We start from the raw sequence: 15,167 nt of genomic DNA, 5'->3' as shown, positions 1-15,167 counted from the left end.
TTTTATGTTTTGTCACTCCTTGTCTCCCTAAATAAGCCAATGGACAATCACAATGAAGGTGTGTCCTACCTGACCAACCAGAACTCATCAGTCTTGTGGGGCAAAAAGCCAATGGAGAGCTAACCTCTCTTTGATAAAGAACAGGGGTGGGGAGAGGACACTTTAAAAAAAAAAAAGATCTCAGTCTCAATCAAGATATAGACTGTATCACGTTAACTGTGGCTTAGAGACCAAGCTCAGAAACGTACATGCATAGTCTTACATACATTGAGACGTTGTCTCAATTCTCACAAATCTCTGAAGTACTGTTTTTATCTCCATTGGACCCAGGTGTCTCAGGCTTAACCACTATGCAAAACTGCCTCCCCTCCCATCTCACCTGGACTGCTGCAGACAACTAGGACCTCATTCATTGGTGTCTTGTGGGAAGGTGGGTGTGTAGCCTTTTATGATGCCCTGAGATCAGAAATACTGCTGCCATGGCCCCAGTAATACAGAGAATTGCCCAGGATGCTGCAGGTTGGGCGACTGAAGTAGATTGGCAAGAACGTTAGTTTATGGCTCAGTCCAGTCTGACCCAATAGACTCCTTAGTTTAGCATAAAAATTCTCTTAAATGGACTCGCACACATACAATCATCTGCCCCTTTTCTACATGGCCTGTAGTGTGCCATCTCGTCCCCGCACTTCATGCATTCACATGAATTTATGTGGTTCACACTGCCACAGCATTCCCTCTATTGCCAAACTCAGGCTCAGATCCCATGAGAGACACTTCAGGGTGACACACTCTCCCCTTTCTTCACTTACCTTTTCAGTGGAGAATTGAGAAGGGAGGCCTAGTAATCAACAGCAGAGAAAGAGATGGTCCCTAATAGAAAGCTCTGCCCAGAACCCGGAGTTCTCTTTGGCCTTGACGTTTCCCATCTTTCTGGCCTTTGAGAGTCACCATCATCACTGGGGCTCCTGCTGACTGCTGAGCAGCCCGCACCCTGCCTCTACTAACGATTCAGTAAGGGTGTCTGTCTGGAATGGGCCTCAAGGGGTGTGGCATGTGGTGTGAGAAAACCTGCGTGTCTATAAAAATGTGAGTCAACCAAGGAGGCTGAATAGGAGAGACCATACGTGTGCACAGGAGCACAGAGAACAGACAATAGTAGTGGATGAGAATTTTGTGTTTGTGAAGGAGGCTGTTTTCACAGCAATTTGCCCTGGTTTGCAATTTGGCTGATTTCATATGTGCCACAATACAGATACTAGAAGGAACTATGTCTGAGGACAGTGTATAAATACACCTGCATGTAAGCAGGAAAGGAGGTAAAGAGTAAGAGAGAAGGTGACGGTGTGATGGGGTGGCATCCATGGTGCCTAGAATGGTGCCTGGCACCAGCAGGCACTGTTTGTTGAATGAGTGAATGAATACATTCAAATCTGAAGGTCAGCTAAGAGCATTCTCTAACAATATGCCCAACAGTTAGTAGCTTCAGCAACTGACTGAACAAACTACATGGAGTATCTTCTATGAAAGAAAGGCACTCAGCTAGGCATTGTCCAGTAGGCACTGACAAATGCTTATTAAACTCCTGCTGTGGACGTGCTCTCAGAGAGCTCTCAGTGTGGAGAGGGAAGGCAGAAAACTCACTAGATAATTATAGTAAGTCCTATGGCAAAAGCTAGCCAAGGAGCAGAGGAATACACTTGGAGATGCCAGGGGAGGCTTTCCAAGGACAGTGGGTGCTATTTGAAAAGGACACTGAAAGGTAAGAGTGAAAATGGGGGCCAACTGGGTCAAGAGCAGAGGATCCCAAAACAGGGAGTATACAAAGCAGTAGAAGCTTTACGAGAAGGCCAAAAATAACAAATGTTAGCAAACGAGCGCCATGGGAGTCAAAACAAAGGCCTAGGGAAGAGCAAAGAGGAATTTAATTAAATATTCCCTGAAGATTTAGCCAACTAAAGTAGCATTCTACTCTTGTCCATTGGAGTGGTGGTGATGGTGAGAGATGTGCTAAGAAGGAATATATGCAATCACCGTATTTTTCCCTGAAGGCTGGTAAATGGCAGATTTTACTGAATCATTCTGGGATGCGTATAAAGGTGGATGAAGGCCTCTATCACATTAATCACATTGGCAAGATTTCTCTCAATTACAGCTTCTCTGCTGCCTTGAACCTGGAAAAGAGGGGCGAGTAGGGAAGGACCTTCCTTACAACCTACAGACTGAGGAATGTCTAGTCACTCCTCCAGACTTTCTCTGAAGGGAAAGCACAAACTTGTGTAGAATTTTTGCAGCTGATCTAGTTTGGAATGTAGTACCTGAATATAGAGTCATTCCCAGGAAGGAATGATGCCCTGCGGGAATGTAACTATGGTGAGCCAGTTATGATAAAGCCACAAATCAAACAGCAACAAAGAAGTTTAAATAATCTGTTCACTGAGAAACAGTATTCCAGAAATTTCTGCAGATCCTACACTGCTTTTGTTTAGTGTTCTGTTCTTAATCTTTAAAATGAATACATTCAATTTCTATTAAAGCTCTTAGTAACATTCTGAGGTCTTCACAAACCTCAGGACTTAAAAGGCTACTTAGATAAGTGGTGTAACATTTCAGTGGCATTTATTTCAGAGGTTGTACATAGAAAACTTATCTTCCATGGCAGAAGAATCATTTCCTTTGAAAGGATTGTCATCATTTCCCTTGAATTGGTCATTCATTTACCACTGCAAAAACTATTAATTTTCTAAAATATTTAGTTGCTCTGAGTTGATGCCAAATCCTTTCCCTCTCTATATCAGTAATTCTTGACTTGAGTTCATTATTTCACTAATTATATCTCGATTCTTTAAATCCTATCTCTGATCCATCTAAAACTGCCATGTTCCTTCTCTTTATTGGGTTTTCAATTACAAAAATAAAATCATTCATTCTATATGAATAAATAAATCAAAGAGTATAAGATGCAGTTTCCAAAACCTACTACCCCTTCAGTGCTGTATATCATTCAATATGATTCTCTAGGCTTATTCAAACATGTACAATATAGAGTTTTTCATTTCTTTTTATAAGATTACAAAAATGGGATCATATTATGCATATTTGCAAATTTCAGTTCTCTTCCTAGTATACCACAGCCATTCCTCTAGCTCAATTCATATAGATCACTTATTTTTTTATTTTTAACTTAATTTTATTTATTTTTATTTGGGGGGGAAAGTAATTAGATTTTTTGCTTATTTATTTTAATGGAGGTACTGGGGATTGAACCCAGGGCCTTTTACATACTAAGCATGTGCTCTACCACTTGGGCTATCCCCCCACCCCCATATAGATCTCTTTTAATAGCTTTGTGGTATTCTCTAGTATTGAATATATAAGATTTATTAAACTATTGCTTGGTATACAGGTCCTTTCCATATTTTTCTTTACCATTACAAATAAAGGTGCTTTTATTTGTATAGGAGAAATTGCCAAAACTAGATAGCTGGGTAAAAGAGTTATGTAAATTTTTAACAAATCTGCCAGATTACTTCTGGAAAGCAATGAGTAAATGCCTCATTCCCTTATTCCTCATCAGTAATGTGTATTATTACTCAATTTTTACAATATGATGGGCACAATCTGATGGTATCTTATGGTTTATGTTTGCATCAGCCAGACTACCAGTGCTCCTGATTATATTTCTTTTTCTGTGAACAGCCTGATACATCCTTTGTGCCCACTTACATATTAGACTGTCTCTACAGCTCTTCTTACCATATCAGATTTTAACACCTAGTCATAGAGTGAAAATCTTTTCCTAATTATTGTATTTTGACTTTTATTGTATCTTTTGCCATAAAAAGATGAGTTCATGTTCATGAAGTGCACAGTGCCTGACACATAATAAGTGCTAGGGAAACTTTAAAAAATATAAATGATCAATAAAAATTGTAATTTTATAAAGCCATATATAACATGTTATTGAATGGCATGCTCCTATGTTAATTAGTAAATCATTTTTCAAGACATGACTCCTTCACATGACAAAGGTGTTGTTATACTTATAAAGAACAAGAGGGCAGCAACTTAATCAAGTTCTGACTGAGGACAAAGCAAATGAGTAACAGGATGGCTTACGTCCAAATTTCCAAACCTCAGCACTGTTGACCTTTGTACTGGATGAGTCTCTGTTGTGGGGCCAGAGGGAGGGAAACTGTGTACGCTGGCTTCTACCTCCTAGATGCCAGTAGCACTATTCCCACCCCATTCCAGTTGTGATGATCAAAAATGTCTCCAGAATTGCCAAATGTCCCATGGGGAGTAAACCACCCCTAATTGAGAACCACTGGTCTAGATCATGTTACCTTAAAATTTATAGTAAAAGGAAAGGAACCATGTTCACAACTAGATTTACACATCACTGTACATAAATCTATACTTTAGCTTGAGCAACTCTGCCCACACAAAACATAAACAACTACAAAACCCATTCTCCAACAAATTAACAAGCATAGAGCACTTACCATATTGACCTGTGCAGTTTAACAAGTAGCCACTAGCCACCTGTATTGAGCATCTAACACATGGCAAATATGAATTGAGATGAGCTGTAAGTGTAAAATTCACACTGGATTTCAAAGATTAAGTACAAAAAGGGAGTACTCTGTACTGATTACATGTTAAAATATTTTGGATATTATGAATTACTTAATATAGTTTGCTAAAATTAATTTCACCTACTTCTTTTAAAATGTTATTACAATATCATAATAATATAATTATGAAATACCTTATTTAAAACGGAGTCGGGAAGCCCTGCAGAAGGGAACTTTCACTCATTTACCACTCCTCCCAGCTTACTTTACAAACCCCAGTAGGAAAAAGATTTTCTCCTAGTCCATCAACAACAAGCTCGTGAAAAACCTCCGCAACTCAACCAACGAGAAACCAGCACAAGGGGGACTCTCTTCTTCAACGAACTTGTTCAAAATAGCCCCTCTCGACTTTTCCCTCTCCTCTATAAAAAAACAGCTGAAGACTTGCCTGTGGTTGGCCATAGTCTGCATGTCCTAAATTGCAATTCCTCCGCTACTGTCCAATAGACTCGACTTTGCTGGCTAAACCACTGACCTTTTTTGTTTTGAAGACAGATCAGCACAAGCACATCTAGCACATAACTGCGCTCCATTCAAGTAGTGATCATTATTACTAAGGTGAATTTGGGTACTCAGTCCAACAGGATCTAGCCAGAGACAATTTATTCAGCGCTCCCCGCGCACCAAGAACGGTGCTTCCTTTCCCTTCATTAGAAACCGCGACTTCGCTTCCAATACCTTGTCCAAAACTCTGTCAAAACCGGGATGACTGCTAAAGAACTTGATCATCTCCATCCAATTCTTTCCCTTACATCTCATCGTGGACCAGACGCCAGATCCCAGGCCCCACGCAAGAATGATTCTTGGACGAGCAGAGAAGCCCAGAAGTTCGCAAACAGAAACAAGGACACTGCGGGCGAAGGAATTGCTGCCTTCCGGGCCCGCGGCGCCTTCCGATCCGCCCTCGCGCGCGCCCGCCGCTACGTTCCCCCGCAACTCGCGCACTGACGTTCCGCGCCCCTTTGTGACCGCGCACGCACGCGGCGCCCCGCCCGGGCCACCCGGGGCCGGCTCTCCTGCTGCGCAGGCGCAGTATCGCCCTCCGAGAGCGGAGCGCGTTTCTCGCCGAGCGGTTGATGTGCGAGCGCCAGGGCGCCGGGCGCCTGCGCAGAGCGTAGTGCTGCCCCATGGCCAGCTTCAGGGGGCGGTAAGCCGGCGGTGAGGCGGCAGTGAGCCGATGGAGCGGGAAAGCGGTTTGGAGGCTGGGCCCGAGGCGGAGCGGGAGGAGGGAGGACCCCAGGCGAAGAAGCGACGAATTCTGTGCATGGAGTTTGCCTCGGTCGCGAGTTGCGACGCCGCCGTGGCTCAGTGCTACCTGGCCGAGAACGACTGGGAGATGGAAGTACGCTTTCGCTGTTTCTCTTCCCTCCCTTTACTTCGGTCGGTGCGGCGCACACGTCCCATTCTTGTGTCTTGTTTTTCAGAGAGCGCTGAACTCCTACTTCGAGCCGGCGGTGGAGGAGAACGCCTTGGAAAGCCGCCCTGAGCCCCTCTCTGAGCCCCTCTCCGAGCCCCTCTCCGAGCCCCTCTCCGAGCCCCTCTCCGAGCCCCTCTCCGAGCCCGAGTCCTGGTGCGTGCCGGCGGGGGCGGGGGCCCGACAGGGCGGAGGCAGTTCGGTGTCGGGTTGCTGTGGGCATCCTGGGACCTGCCTTGAAGTTGGGCGGGCGGGCTGAGTAGAGGCCGAGTAGCCGAATCGTTGTTGGCGCGTCGGATGGAGATGCGCCCTAGCGGGGCTGACCCTTCTCTCCCGAGGTCCAGGCTGTCGCTTCGAACGTACTTTGGAGTCTGGGGAGGAAATATCTGAAATGTAATTTTTGACTCCAATTATCGAAAATACGTAAGCGAGAGTTTCGAAACGAATGAGGCAAAATCCTCTCCTGCAGAATGGTAACTTGGCAATCTCCTTACTTTCCATATTGTTGTTTATTTACTCTCTGCCTACCAGCCAGAATAGTAGTATTTTGTAAAATGCACATCCGCCCCTGTTATTTCACTCCCCAATTCCTGCACCACCTCTGTTAAACTCCAGGTGCCTTACCAGACCCACGGTTTTGACCACTACCTGTCTTTCCGGTTTTGTCTCTCTTTCCTATCCCACAAAACTTCTGGACATATCAAACCTTCCCTTTCTCCAGTGGGCCATTTTCTCTTGCCTTTCAACCTAGAACCTTTTTTTTCATCCCTGCTGAATAATACTAATCTTAAAAGCCGAACTTAAACATGACTTATCTCCAAGATATTGACATGAAGTTTATTAAAATTATAAATACAAAAGCCTATTTCTTAAATTTATGTACATTTTATAAATGCTGAGCAGTCCCTTTATAATGTTGTGTCCCTCCACTCATGTCTGATCCTTGGTGGGGACGGTGGGGTCGGGCAGGACTGTAGACTGGAGCACATAGAGGTCTCTCAGGACGGCAGTCTCAGTAGCAGTCAGACTTCTCCCACGGCAGCCCACAGTTCCTGGACAGAGTGTTCCGAAAGGCTTGAGTGAAAGCTGCGAGGCTTCTTACGGCCAAGCCTCAGAAATCCCAGAATATCCTTTTCACTGGATTCTGTTGGTCAGGCAAGTCGCTCAGGCCCAGATTAAAGGGGAATGGTGTTAGACTTCAGCTCTCAGTGAGGGGAATAACAGAATTTGCAGCCATTATTTATCTGGCACAATGAGATCTCACTTCAAATCTGATTTAAAATGAAATGAAAACCTCACATTACTCAGTCTAATTTGGGGTCATAGTTTGTAAAATCATTTTGGTGACACATGTCATCGAAGGCTGTAGAGTTGGTTCTCACCGTGTAATTGAGCAGACGTTTGGAGAACACAGGCAAGATCTATTTATCCTGTCATCAGACTTTTGCACTTTGATAGGCAGATACTTTTAGGACTCTTTTGAGATTTATTTATCTGTAAAATGAAGGCTGCAAAGACCCAAAATAATTTTTAAATCAGTCAGTTTATAGAGCATTTGCAAAGTTGTATTTCATTCTGACCTTGCCAGTGTTGACCTCACCAAGGAAGAAACGAGAGATTCCATTAGTTCTAAAACCAGCACATCTGAAGATGTTCAGCAGGAAGATGGCAGCGTGTTCTCTTTCATCACCTGGAATATTGATGGATTGGACTTAAACAATCTGCTAGAGCGGGCTCGAGGGGTGTGTTCCTATTTAACTTTGTAAGTATTATTACATCTGTTTAACAGTAGGATGATAACATATCTTACCACCTACAACAGGGGTCACAGTTCAAGTTTATTGGCTTTGGAATCAGCCCTAGTCCAGCTCTCAGAAGAAACATCTGAAAGAATTGGGAGTGATTCCCTCTGGGAGCAGGATTGCAGTTTGGGATGCAGTGGGAACACTAATTTCTGTTAGAAGCCTTCTAGTACTATTTTACTTATTAAATTTCGTGTGTACTTATTGCTATGAAAAGGAAATGAACAAATGATCTGTATCTGCTACACACTGGCTCTGTGACCTTGTGTAACCACTTGTGAGCCACTTAAGTTCTCTGGAGCTCCATTTTCTTCATGGTGGATAACAGCTGTTTCAAGAGGATTGAAAGAGACAATAACAGTTAAAGCACCTATTAGTGTGTAGGACCAATGTAGGCTTTCAATGTTACTGGTTTCTGATGTCAGTGATTCCAGTTCTTCTAACTTTAAAGTGATATCACGTATGTTTTTTTTTTTAATTGACCTTTACAGTGTTATTTGTGAAATAACAGATCTTTCTCATTTTATAGTTATCAAAGATCAGTAGAAACGTTGAATATTAGGTGTCCTAGAGGATTACAGTTTTGTGTTTCTTTTATGCTGTGGTATTTTCCTAATCTAGGTAGCTGCAAATGAAATGCTATACCTGGTGTTCATCATAAATTGATGTTTTTAATTAGGTACAACCCAGATGTGGTATTTCTACAGGAAGTTATTCCCCCATATTATGCCTACCTAAAGAAGAAAGCAAGTAGTTATGAGATTATTACAGGTAACAATTTTGCTGTTATTATCTTGTCTTTTTCTTTGAAAAACAAATAAGTGAAAGAGATAAATCAAAGTTAGACAATTGGAACATAAACAGGAAAAAGCACAAATAAAATGAGCTTGAGAAAAACAAGCCAGACACAGAATACTAAAAAAAAAAAAAAAAAAAAAAAATCATAGGAGAATATGTTATACAGCTTATATATGTGAAAAAGTGGTTGAAATGAGATTTTTCAGGAAAATATAAATTGCCAAAATTTGAGACCCTGAGTAGCTTTTTGGTGAAATTAAATTATTAAAAAAATTTTTCTGTGATTGCCTTGTGGTTATGCTTTTTCAAAAAGTCTGTCTTTATTAATTCATTTTTATTTATTTTGGGTTTTTTCCCCAGCTTTTTCCCCTGAATAATTCAGTTAAAAATTTTTTTTAACTTTTTTTTATTGAGTAATAGTCATTTTACAATTTTGTGTCAAATTCCAGTGGAGAGCACAATCTTTCAGTTATACATGAAAGGTAAAAATTTTTTTAAATCTATTTTATTTTTACTAAGGGCATTTAACGTACTACTATGGCTACATTTCACGATTTTTGGCTAAATCTCATGTTTTCTTTGACTTTCACTTTTATGTAGTATATGAGTTTCATTTTGATTTGCTTTTTAGTCCAGAATTGCTAAAGAGAGGGTTCTCTCTCAGTCTCTGTCCTTTGTGGGACAACTTTTCTGCTTTCTCTTGGGGATACTTTTTTGCCTGTCTTCCGTCTTGGATATCTTATTTTCTACATCCCATGGTTTTTTTCTTCTTGGTTTACTTTCTCATTTTAATTGGAACACATTGAGTTCTCGTCACTTTCTAAGTAGCACGTGGGGAAGGAAGGTTTTGAATCTCAGCCTATTTGGAAATGCCTGTGTTCTGTCCTCATAGCTCAGTGATAGTTTGGCTGGACAGTAAATTTCTAGAGAGTCATTTTCCCTCAGAATTTTGAAGGCATGATTTCAGTGTTTTCTGGTTTCCATTATTGATGATCATAAGTCTGATGGCATTCTAATTCCTGTTCTTTTCTCTCCCCCCACCCACCCCCGGCCCTGGAAGCTTTGAGGCTCTTCTTTTTAGCCCTAGTGTGCTTTGGGTCTTTTTTTCATTTATTGTGCTGAACACTGGGTAGGACCTTTTAATCTGGGGGCTTTTGACCTTTAGTTTTGGAAAATTCTTCTCTCTCACCTCCTTCTCCCCCCTCCCCTTCTTGGGGCCAGCTCACCCACCTACCCTCTCTCCAGTCTGCCTCCCCGCCTCCCTGCCCCTCCATCTCCTGGTCTTCCTCCTCCCGTCTCTTCCTGTTCCTTTTTTCCTGGCTTCCCTCCATTCTGATAAACCAGTTATCACTTCTCCATCTACTTTATTTTCTGAAAAACTGTTGGAAGCTTTCATTCACTGCCCCTCTACTTCTGTTCTCTTTTCTTCTTGCAAGTTTATACCTTTCTAAGCTTTTTACTCACCTACTATAATTTTTCTGGTGCTTCCAGAGTGAAAAGTAACTGCCAGGTTGCGTCAGAAGTAACATGTCAAGTTGCCTCAGTTTAAGTCTCATTCTCTATGCCTTTCAGAAATGTTTTCAAATTTTTATGTTTGATATTGACACTGTTAACTATTTTTGGAACTTAATGTCAATTCATTTTAATTTTTATATTTCTTCCATACTTCTGTTTACATTTTGGGAGAGGCAAGTAAACACAGGGACTTGGTTGGCTATCTTCAGCTATTTTGAAATAATAGTTTACTTTTAAGATTTAGATCCATTTAAATATCTGTGCCTTTTTTTGTAATAAAATCTTCAGTAGGAGAACTTGTGATAAACTGCAAATACCCTTGACTCTCAGCCTAAATTCTTCTTCACAAACATTTGAAGGTCATGAAGAAGGATATTTCACAGCTGTAATGTTGAAGAAATCAAGAGTGAAATTTAAAAGCCAAAAGATTATTCCTTTTCCAGATACAAAAATGATGAGAAACCTTTTGTGTGTGAATGTAAGTAATTTTTAAAAATTGACTTTAAAAAGAAAAAGAATGAGTTTTTAAAAAATATAGTTCCATGATGTTTTCGTTTCTAAAAAACTATTTTCTTTAGACAAATATTTGATCCTCACTTATAGGTTCTTCGAAATAGTCCTAAAGAACTTTATAAATTAAATTTTTACATGCATTTCAAATATAGACAAGTTTGTAAAAATAAATTCTTTGATTCATTAGATGTTTTCTTAATAGATAAGTTTGCTAACATTCTATATTCGCTTCCTATAGTAGTTTTTTCATTAAATGCACTGTGCTTGGTACTGCGTTGTACTCAGTGAGTCTTACAAAAATGAGTCAAATAGATCTTGCTTTCACAGAATTCATAGATTAGCAGGGCAGAGATTGTATGTATGGTTACTAAAATAAAGGAAAGGCATAAATGCCATGGGAGAGGTATAGTAATGTGCCCTGAAAGTTTAAAGAAAGAAGAGGTGACTTTTAGCTACATTGTTTAGTGGAAGGTTCCTGATGGAAGTTGCATTTGAATTGGGCCCTGAGAAACATTTAAGATGTAGATATTAAGAACCATGCAGGTGGCAGAACCACCATGAGCAAAATTTTGCAAATTACAAATAGCAGGGTATGTATATATGAAACAGGGCATATATAGGTCTAAATGAGCATTCCATTCAGGTGAGTGTGGAGGGCACAAAGAGGGGTGGGTAGTGTGATAAGTTGATAAAGTAGGTTGGATCCAGATTATAGGAGATCATGAATGCCCAATATGAAAGAATTTGGACTCGACTATAGGCAGTTAGTTCACATAATGACAGATCCCACATCGTTGGTATCTTAACTGGTAAATGATTCCTTTCATTCATTTAACTGACACTATTTTGAGTTACCTGTGTTCCAGGCTCTTGATAATTTAGCAGTAAATAAGAGAACCATCTTTGCTTTCAAATGGCTCATGGCTTTGTAGGAGAGGGATAATTCTGCTGGAATTCAGCCTAGGGGACTTTATAAAGAGCCTTTCCAGTGTGCTATAGGAGGTTAGGGGAGGGAGCCATTGATGCCTGGGGCACTGAGGAAGGGCTCACAGTGGAGCTGACATTCGAAGTAGCTCTTGAAGTATTAGTGGGTACTTGTTCAGTATTGTTTGGGAGCAAGTTTAGCACCATATACTTCTTTGACCTATAAGGAAAAGCACAGTGCTGGTTATATAGTTTCTTTTTAGTGAATATCTATCAGTCACTTGAATAATTGTTGATTCTGTAATCAAAGTTCAGCGTTAATGGTGAGTGAATAATTTTAACGATTCTAATTATTTATCCTGTTGCAGGTGAGTGTGTCAGGAAATGAACTCTGCCTTATGACTTCTCATTTGGAGAGCACCAGAGAGCATGCTAAGGAACGAATGAATCAGTTGAAAATTGTTTTAAAGGCAATACAGGAGATTGCAGAGTCAGCTACAGTTATATTTGCAGGAGATACGAATTTAAGGGATCAAGAAGTGAGTGATGAGTCAGCTCGGTGTTTATGGGCAGGTTACTGCTGTGGAAACTGACTTAGGTTTCTTTTGATCAAAGCTATTAAAACCAAGACCTTCATCATAATGTGTAAGTGACCTTGCAGATGCAGTTCAGCAAATAATGATTTGGCCTTTGCTGTGTGCCTAGCACAGGGAAAGCAGGAGCAGAAGGGCTGTTACATTATTGGATGAAAAACATAAATATGGCACATGAAACAGACAACAAAACAATATGTGTTGATTAACAAGAGGGCTATAGAGAAAATAATGATTAGAAGAGTTTAGAAAACTTCATCAATTTGTGTTCTCTAGTTGCAAGGTGAGAAGAACAGAAAGATTTGACCAGCATAGTTGTCCCCTAATTCTCTTCAGTCTTGAGGTTGTTTTTTTTCCCCAACCTTTTTTACCTTCATGACATTGGATTTGGCAATAATTTCTTGGATATGACACCTCCATGCATCAAAGGATATTGTCAGTAGAGTAAAAAGGCAACCTATGGAATGGTAGAAAATATTTGCGAATCACATCTGATGAACAATTAATTTTCAGAATGTACAAAGAACTCTTACAAATAAAAAAAAAAAACTCACTTAGAAATGGGAAAAAGATTTAGGCATTTCTCCAAAGAAGATATAGAAATGGCTAATAAGTACATGAAAAGATGTTCAACATCAGTAGTCATTAGAAACCATGTTGCGATACCACTGCACATCCACTAGCATGACTGTTACCAAAACAAAACAAAATAACTGTTGGCACGGATGTGGAGAAATTGGAACCTTTGTGCATTCCTGCTGGGGATTTAAAATGGTATAGCTGCTGTGGACCATGGTGTGGGGATTCCTCCAAAAATTATCACGTATGATCCAGCAATTCTGCTTCTGGGGGAATACCCAAAATAAGTAAAAGCAGAGTCTTGAAGAGATAGTTGTATACCTGTATTCATAGCATTATTCACAATTGATAAAATGTGGAAGCAGCCTAAGTGTCAATTGTCACATGACTGGATAAACAAAATGTGTATACTTGAAATGGAATATTATTCAGCCTTAAAAAGGAAGGCAATATTGAATGCTGTAACATGAATGAACCCTGAAGACACTGCTGAGTGAAATAAGCCAGTAACAGAAGGATAGATATTTTATCATTCCTCTTACCCAAGTATCCTAAAGTAGTCAGATTCATAGAGACAGAAGGTAGAATGGTGGTTGCCAGGGGATGGGAGGAGGGTGGAATGGGGAGTTCGTGTTTAATGGGTACAGAGTTTCAGTCTGGAAATTGGAAATGTTCTGGAGGTGGATGGTGGTGATGGTTGCACCTTACTGTGAATGTGCTTAATGCCATATGTAACATAAAGTGGTAAATTTTATGTATATTTTACCACAATAATAAAAATTTTTTTAAATCTTAGAATGTGGGAAGAAAAAATGTTAGTAAATTTCAAATAAAACTGAAGACAGTTGACATTACTGGATCATATAAATGGTATACTTCTAAATGTGTAAATTAAAGTAGAATAACAGTTTTGCCTTCTTTGTACTTGTGTTCATTAAAAAAAACAACTAATTTTGGTAACTGAGGCCATGGGTTTTCAGTCTTCTGAGTTTTATCTGATACCCAAAGTTAGGAATCTATTTATGGCAGAAGAGCAGGGGTAAATTTCAGACCTCTTTGGCTATCTTGATATTTTTATATTATCTATTTATTATCATGTGGCAAAATATTTTTATAATCTAGTTATATGTAGTTTTACATTTGTGCATTAATAATCTGTGGCATTCTGATTTGAAACGTACTTAGACACAGTAATAGTAAAGACCTTTTTAATTTGAGGGAGAAAAAGACTTTCTGAAAAGAGCTTTCTTTTTCTTTTCAGGTTACCAAATGTGGTGGTTTACCCAACAACATTTTGGATGTGTGGGAGTTTTTGGGCAAACCTAAGCATTGCCAGTATACATGGGATACACAGATGAACTCTAATCTTGGAATAGCTGTGGCTTGTAAGCTTCGTTTTGATCGAATATTTTTTAGAGCAGCATCAGAAAGTGGCCACATTATTCCCCGAAGCTTGGACCTCCTTGGGTTGGAAAAACTGGACTGTGGTAGATTTCCGAGTGATCACTGGGGTCTTCTGTGCACCTTAGATGTTATATTGTGAAATCTGTTTCAAATACAAGTTTTGAATGTTCTGAGCAATTTTGTTCTGTGTTTTTGCAAATTAATTTCTACCTATCTGGAAAGGTAGCTTAATATGGAGGAATTAATAAACTGGATCATTGTAACAGAAGAAAAAACTACTGTGATTTTATTTTGTAGATTGTGTCCTCAGATTTCAGAATGAAACCTGTCATGTGTATTTAAAGCATACCTGTGTTCAGAACATGAGGCCTCTTAGTGAAAGGTCACAGAGGCTGTGAGAGCTTGTAACAGCGCTCAGAGCTGCTGGCTAGATTCAAGCAGGGCCACATTGTCTCTGGGCTAGCCTTTATATTTGATTTATTTTTTAAATCAGGTACCCAGATACTTAATATTTTAAATAAGTCTTCAGAAATTTAAAAAAAAAATTAAATTAAAAAAAAATTTACTGAGCCCTTGGGACTGGATCTTTTGATATTTAAGAAATCCAAGATAGATGAAAAAGCCATGATCATCTGCATTTAAGTAGATTGCAGCTCTGTTACATCAGACTTTATTTTTGTACATGATTGGTAAGCTATGAATGAACTCATTATTTTAAATTGCTTCACTTCAAAAAATTCATGTCTGAAGTTATGTCACCAACAGAGGCAGAGTTAGACTTGATGATTAAAGTCAGTTTTACAGTGGCATTGGACTTTTTTTTTTCCAAGAGAAAAATAAATGTATAAAGGGAAATAGCCTTTTACTTTTGCAACTTGTAAAATTGAATTATTTTACAAAAGGTGAATAAGGAGCACTTCTACATGTGCTTTAAGGAAACATTCTTTTTTCCTATAAGAGACTGTACTTTAAATAAAGAATTATGCTTGTT

At 39.6% G+C, this 15,167-nt stretch overlaps 2 protein-coding genes across 3 annotated transcripts in view; one reads left to right on the top strand and one right to left on the bottom strand.

The window, feature by feature from the left end:
* The window catches only part of ACOT13 (acyl-CoA thioesterase 13), a 13,040-nt gene extending 7,597 nt beyond the window's left edge, over positions 1 to 5,443 (bottom strand). Inside the window, exon 1 of the mRNA XM_006182234.3 lies at positions 5,313 to 5,443. Coding sequence (XP_006182296.1) covers positions 5,313 to 5,393 — 81 coding nt within the window. The 5' untranslated portion in view covers positions 5,394 to 5,443. The remainder of the gene's footprint in view (positions 1 to 5,312) is intronic.
* On the top strand, positions 5,406 to 15,167 carry TDP2 (tyrosyl-DNA phosphodiesterase 2). 2 transcript variants are annotated; one of them, XM_032462591.1, is made up of 7 exons: positions 5,406 to 5,781; positions 6,059 to 6,204; positions 7,637 to 7,810; positions 8,530 to 8,621; positions 10,523 to 10,641; positions 11,969 to 12,139; positions 14,034 to 15,167. In XM_032462591.1, exons 1-7 carry the CDS (start codon positions 5,431 to 5,433, stop codon positions 14,313 to 14,315), a joined length of 1,335 nt encoding a protein of 444 aa, XP_032318482.1. In that variant the 5' UTR covers positions 5,406 to 5,430; the 3' UTR covers positions 14,316 to 15,167. The 2 variants fall into 2 exon arrangements, with proteins under 2 accessions (XP_032318482.1, XP_014412695.2); XM_014557209.2 differs by lacking the exon at positions 5,406 to 5,781 and adding an exon at positions 5,788 to 5,976 and having other exon boundaries at positions 14,034 to 14,737.

Source organism: Camelus ferus, chromosome 20 (assembly GCF_009834535.1).
Source record: "Camelus ferus isolate YT-003-E chromosome 20, BCGSAC_Cfer_1.0, whole genome shotgun sequence".
Taxonomy (NCBI): Eukaryota; Metazoa; Chordata; class Mammalia; order Artiodactyla; family Camelidae; genus Camelus; species Camelus ferus.
Note: the sequence above shows the minus strand (reverse complement) of the source record. Positions and strands in the feature narration are given on the sequence as shown.

What these genes read in the sequence shown, in the direction of transcription:
- TDP2 (XM_032462591.1), top strand. Translation starts at nt 5,431, where the DNA reads ATGATTCTTGGACGAGCAGAGAAGCCCAGAAGTTCGCAAACAGAAACA. An exon ending in CTCTCCGAGCCCGAGTCCTG is followed by an intron (nt 6,205 to 7,636) that starts GTGCGTGCCGGC and finishes TGACCTTGCCAG; the next exon opens with TGTTGACCTCACCAAGGAAG. An exon ending in GTGTGTTCCTATTTAACTTT is followed by an intron (nt 7,811 to 8,529) that starts GTAAGTATTATT and finishes GTTTTTAATTAG; the next exon opens with GTACAACCCAGATGTGGTAT.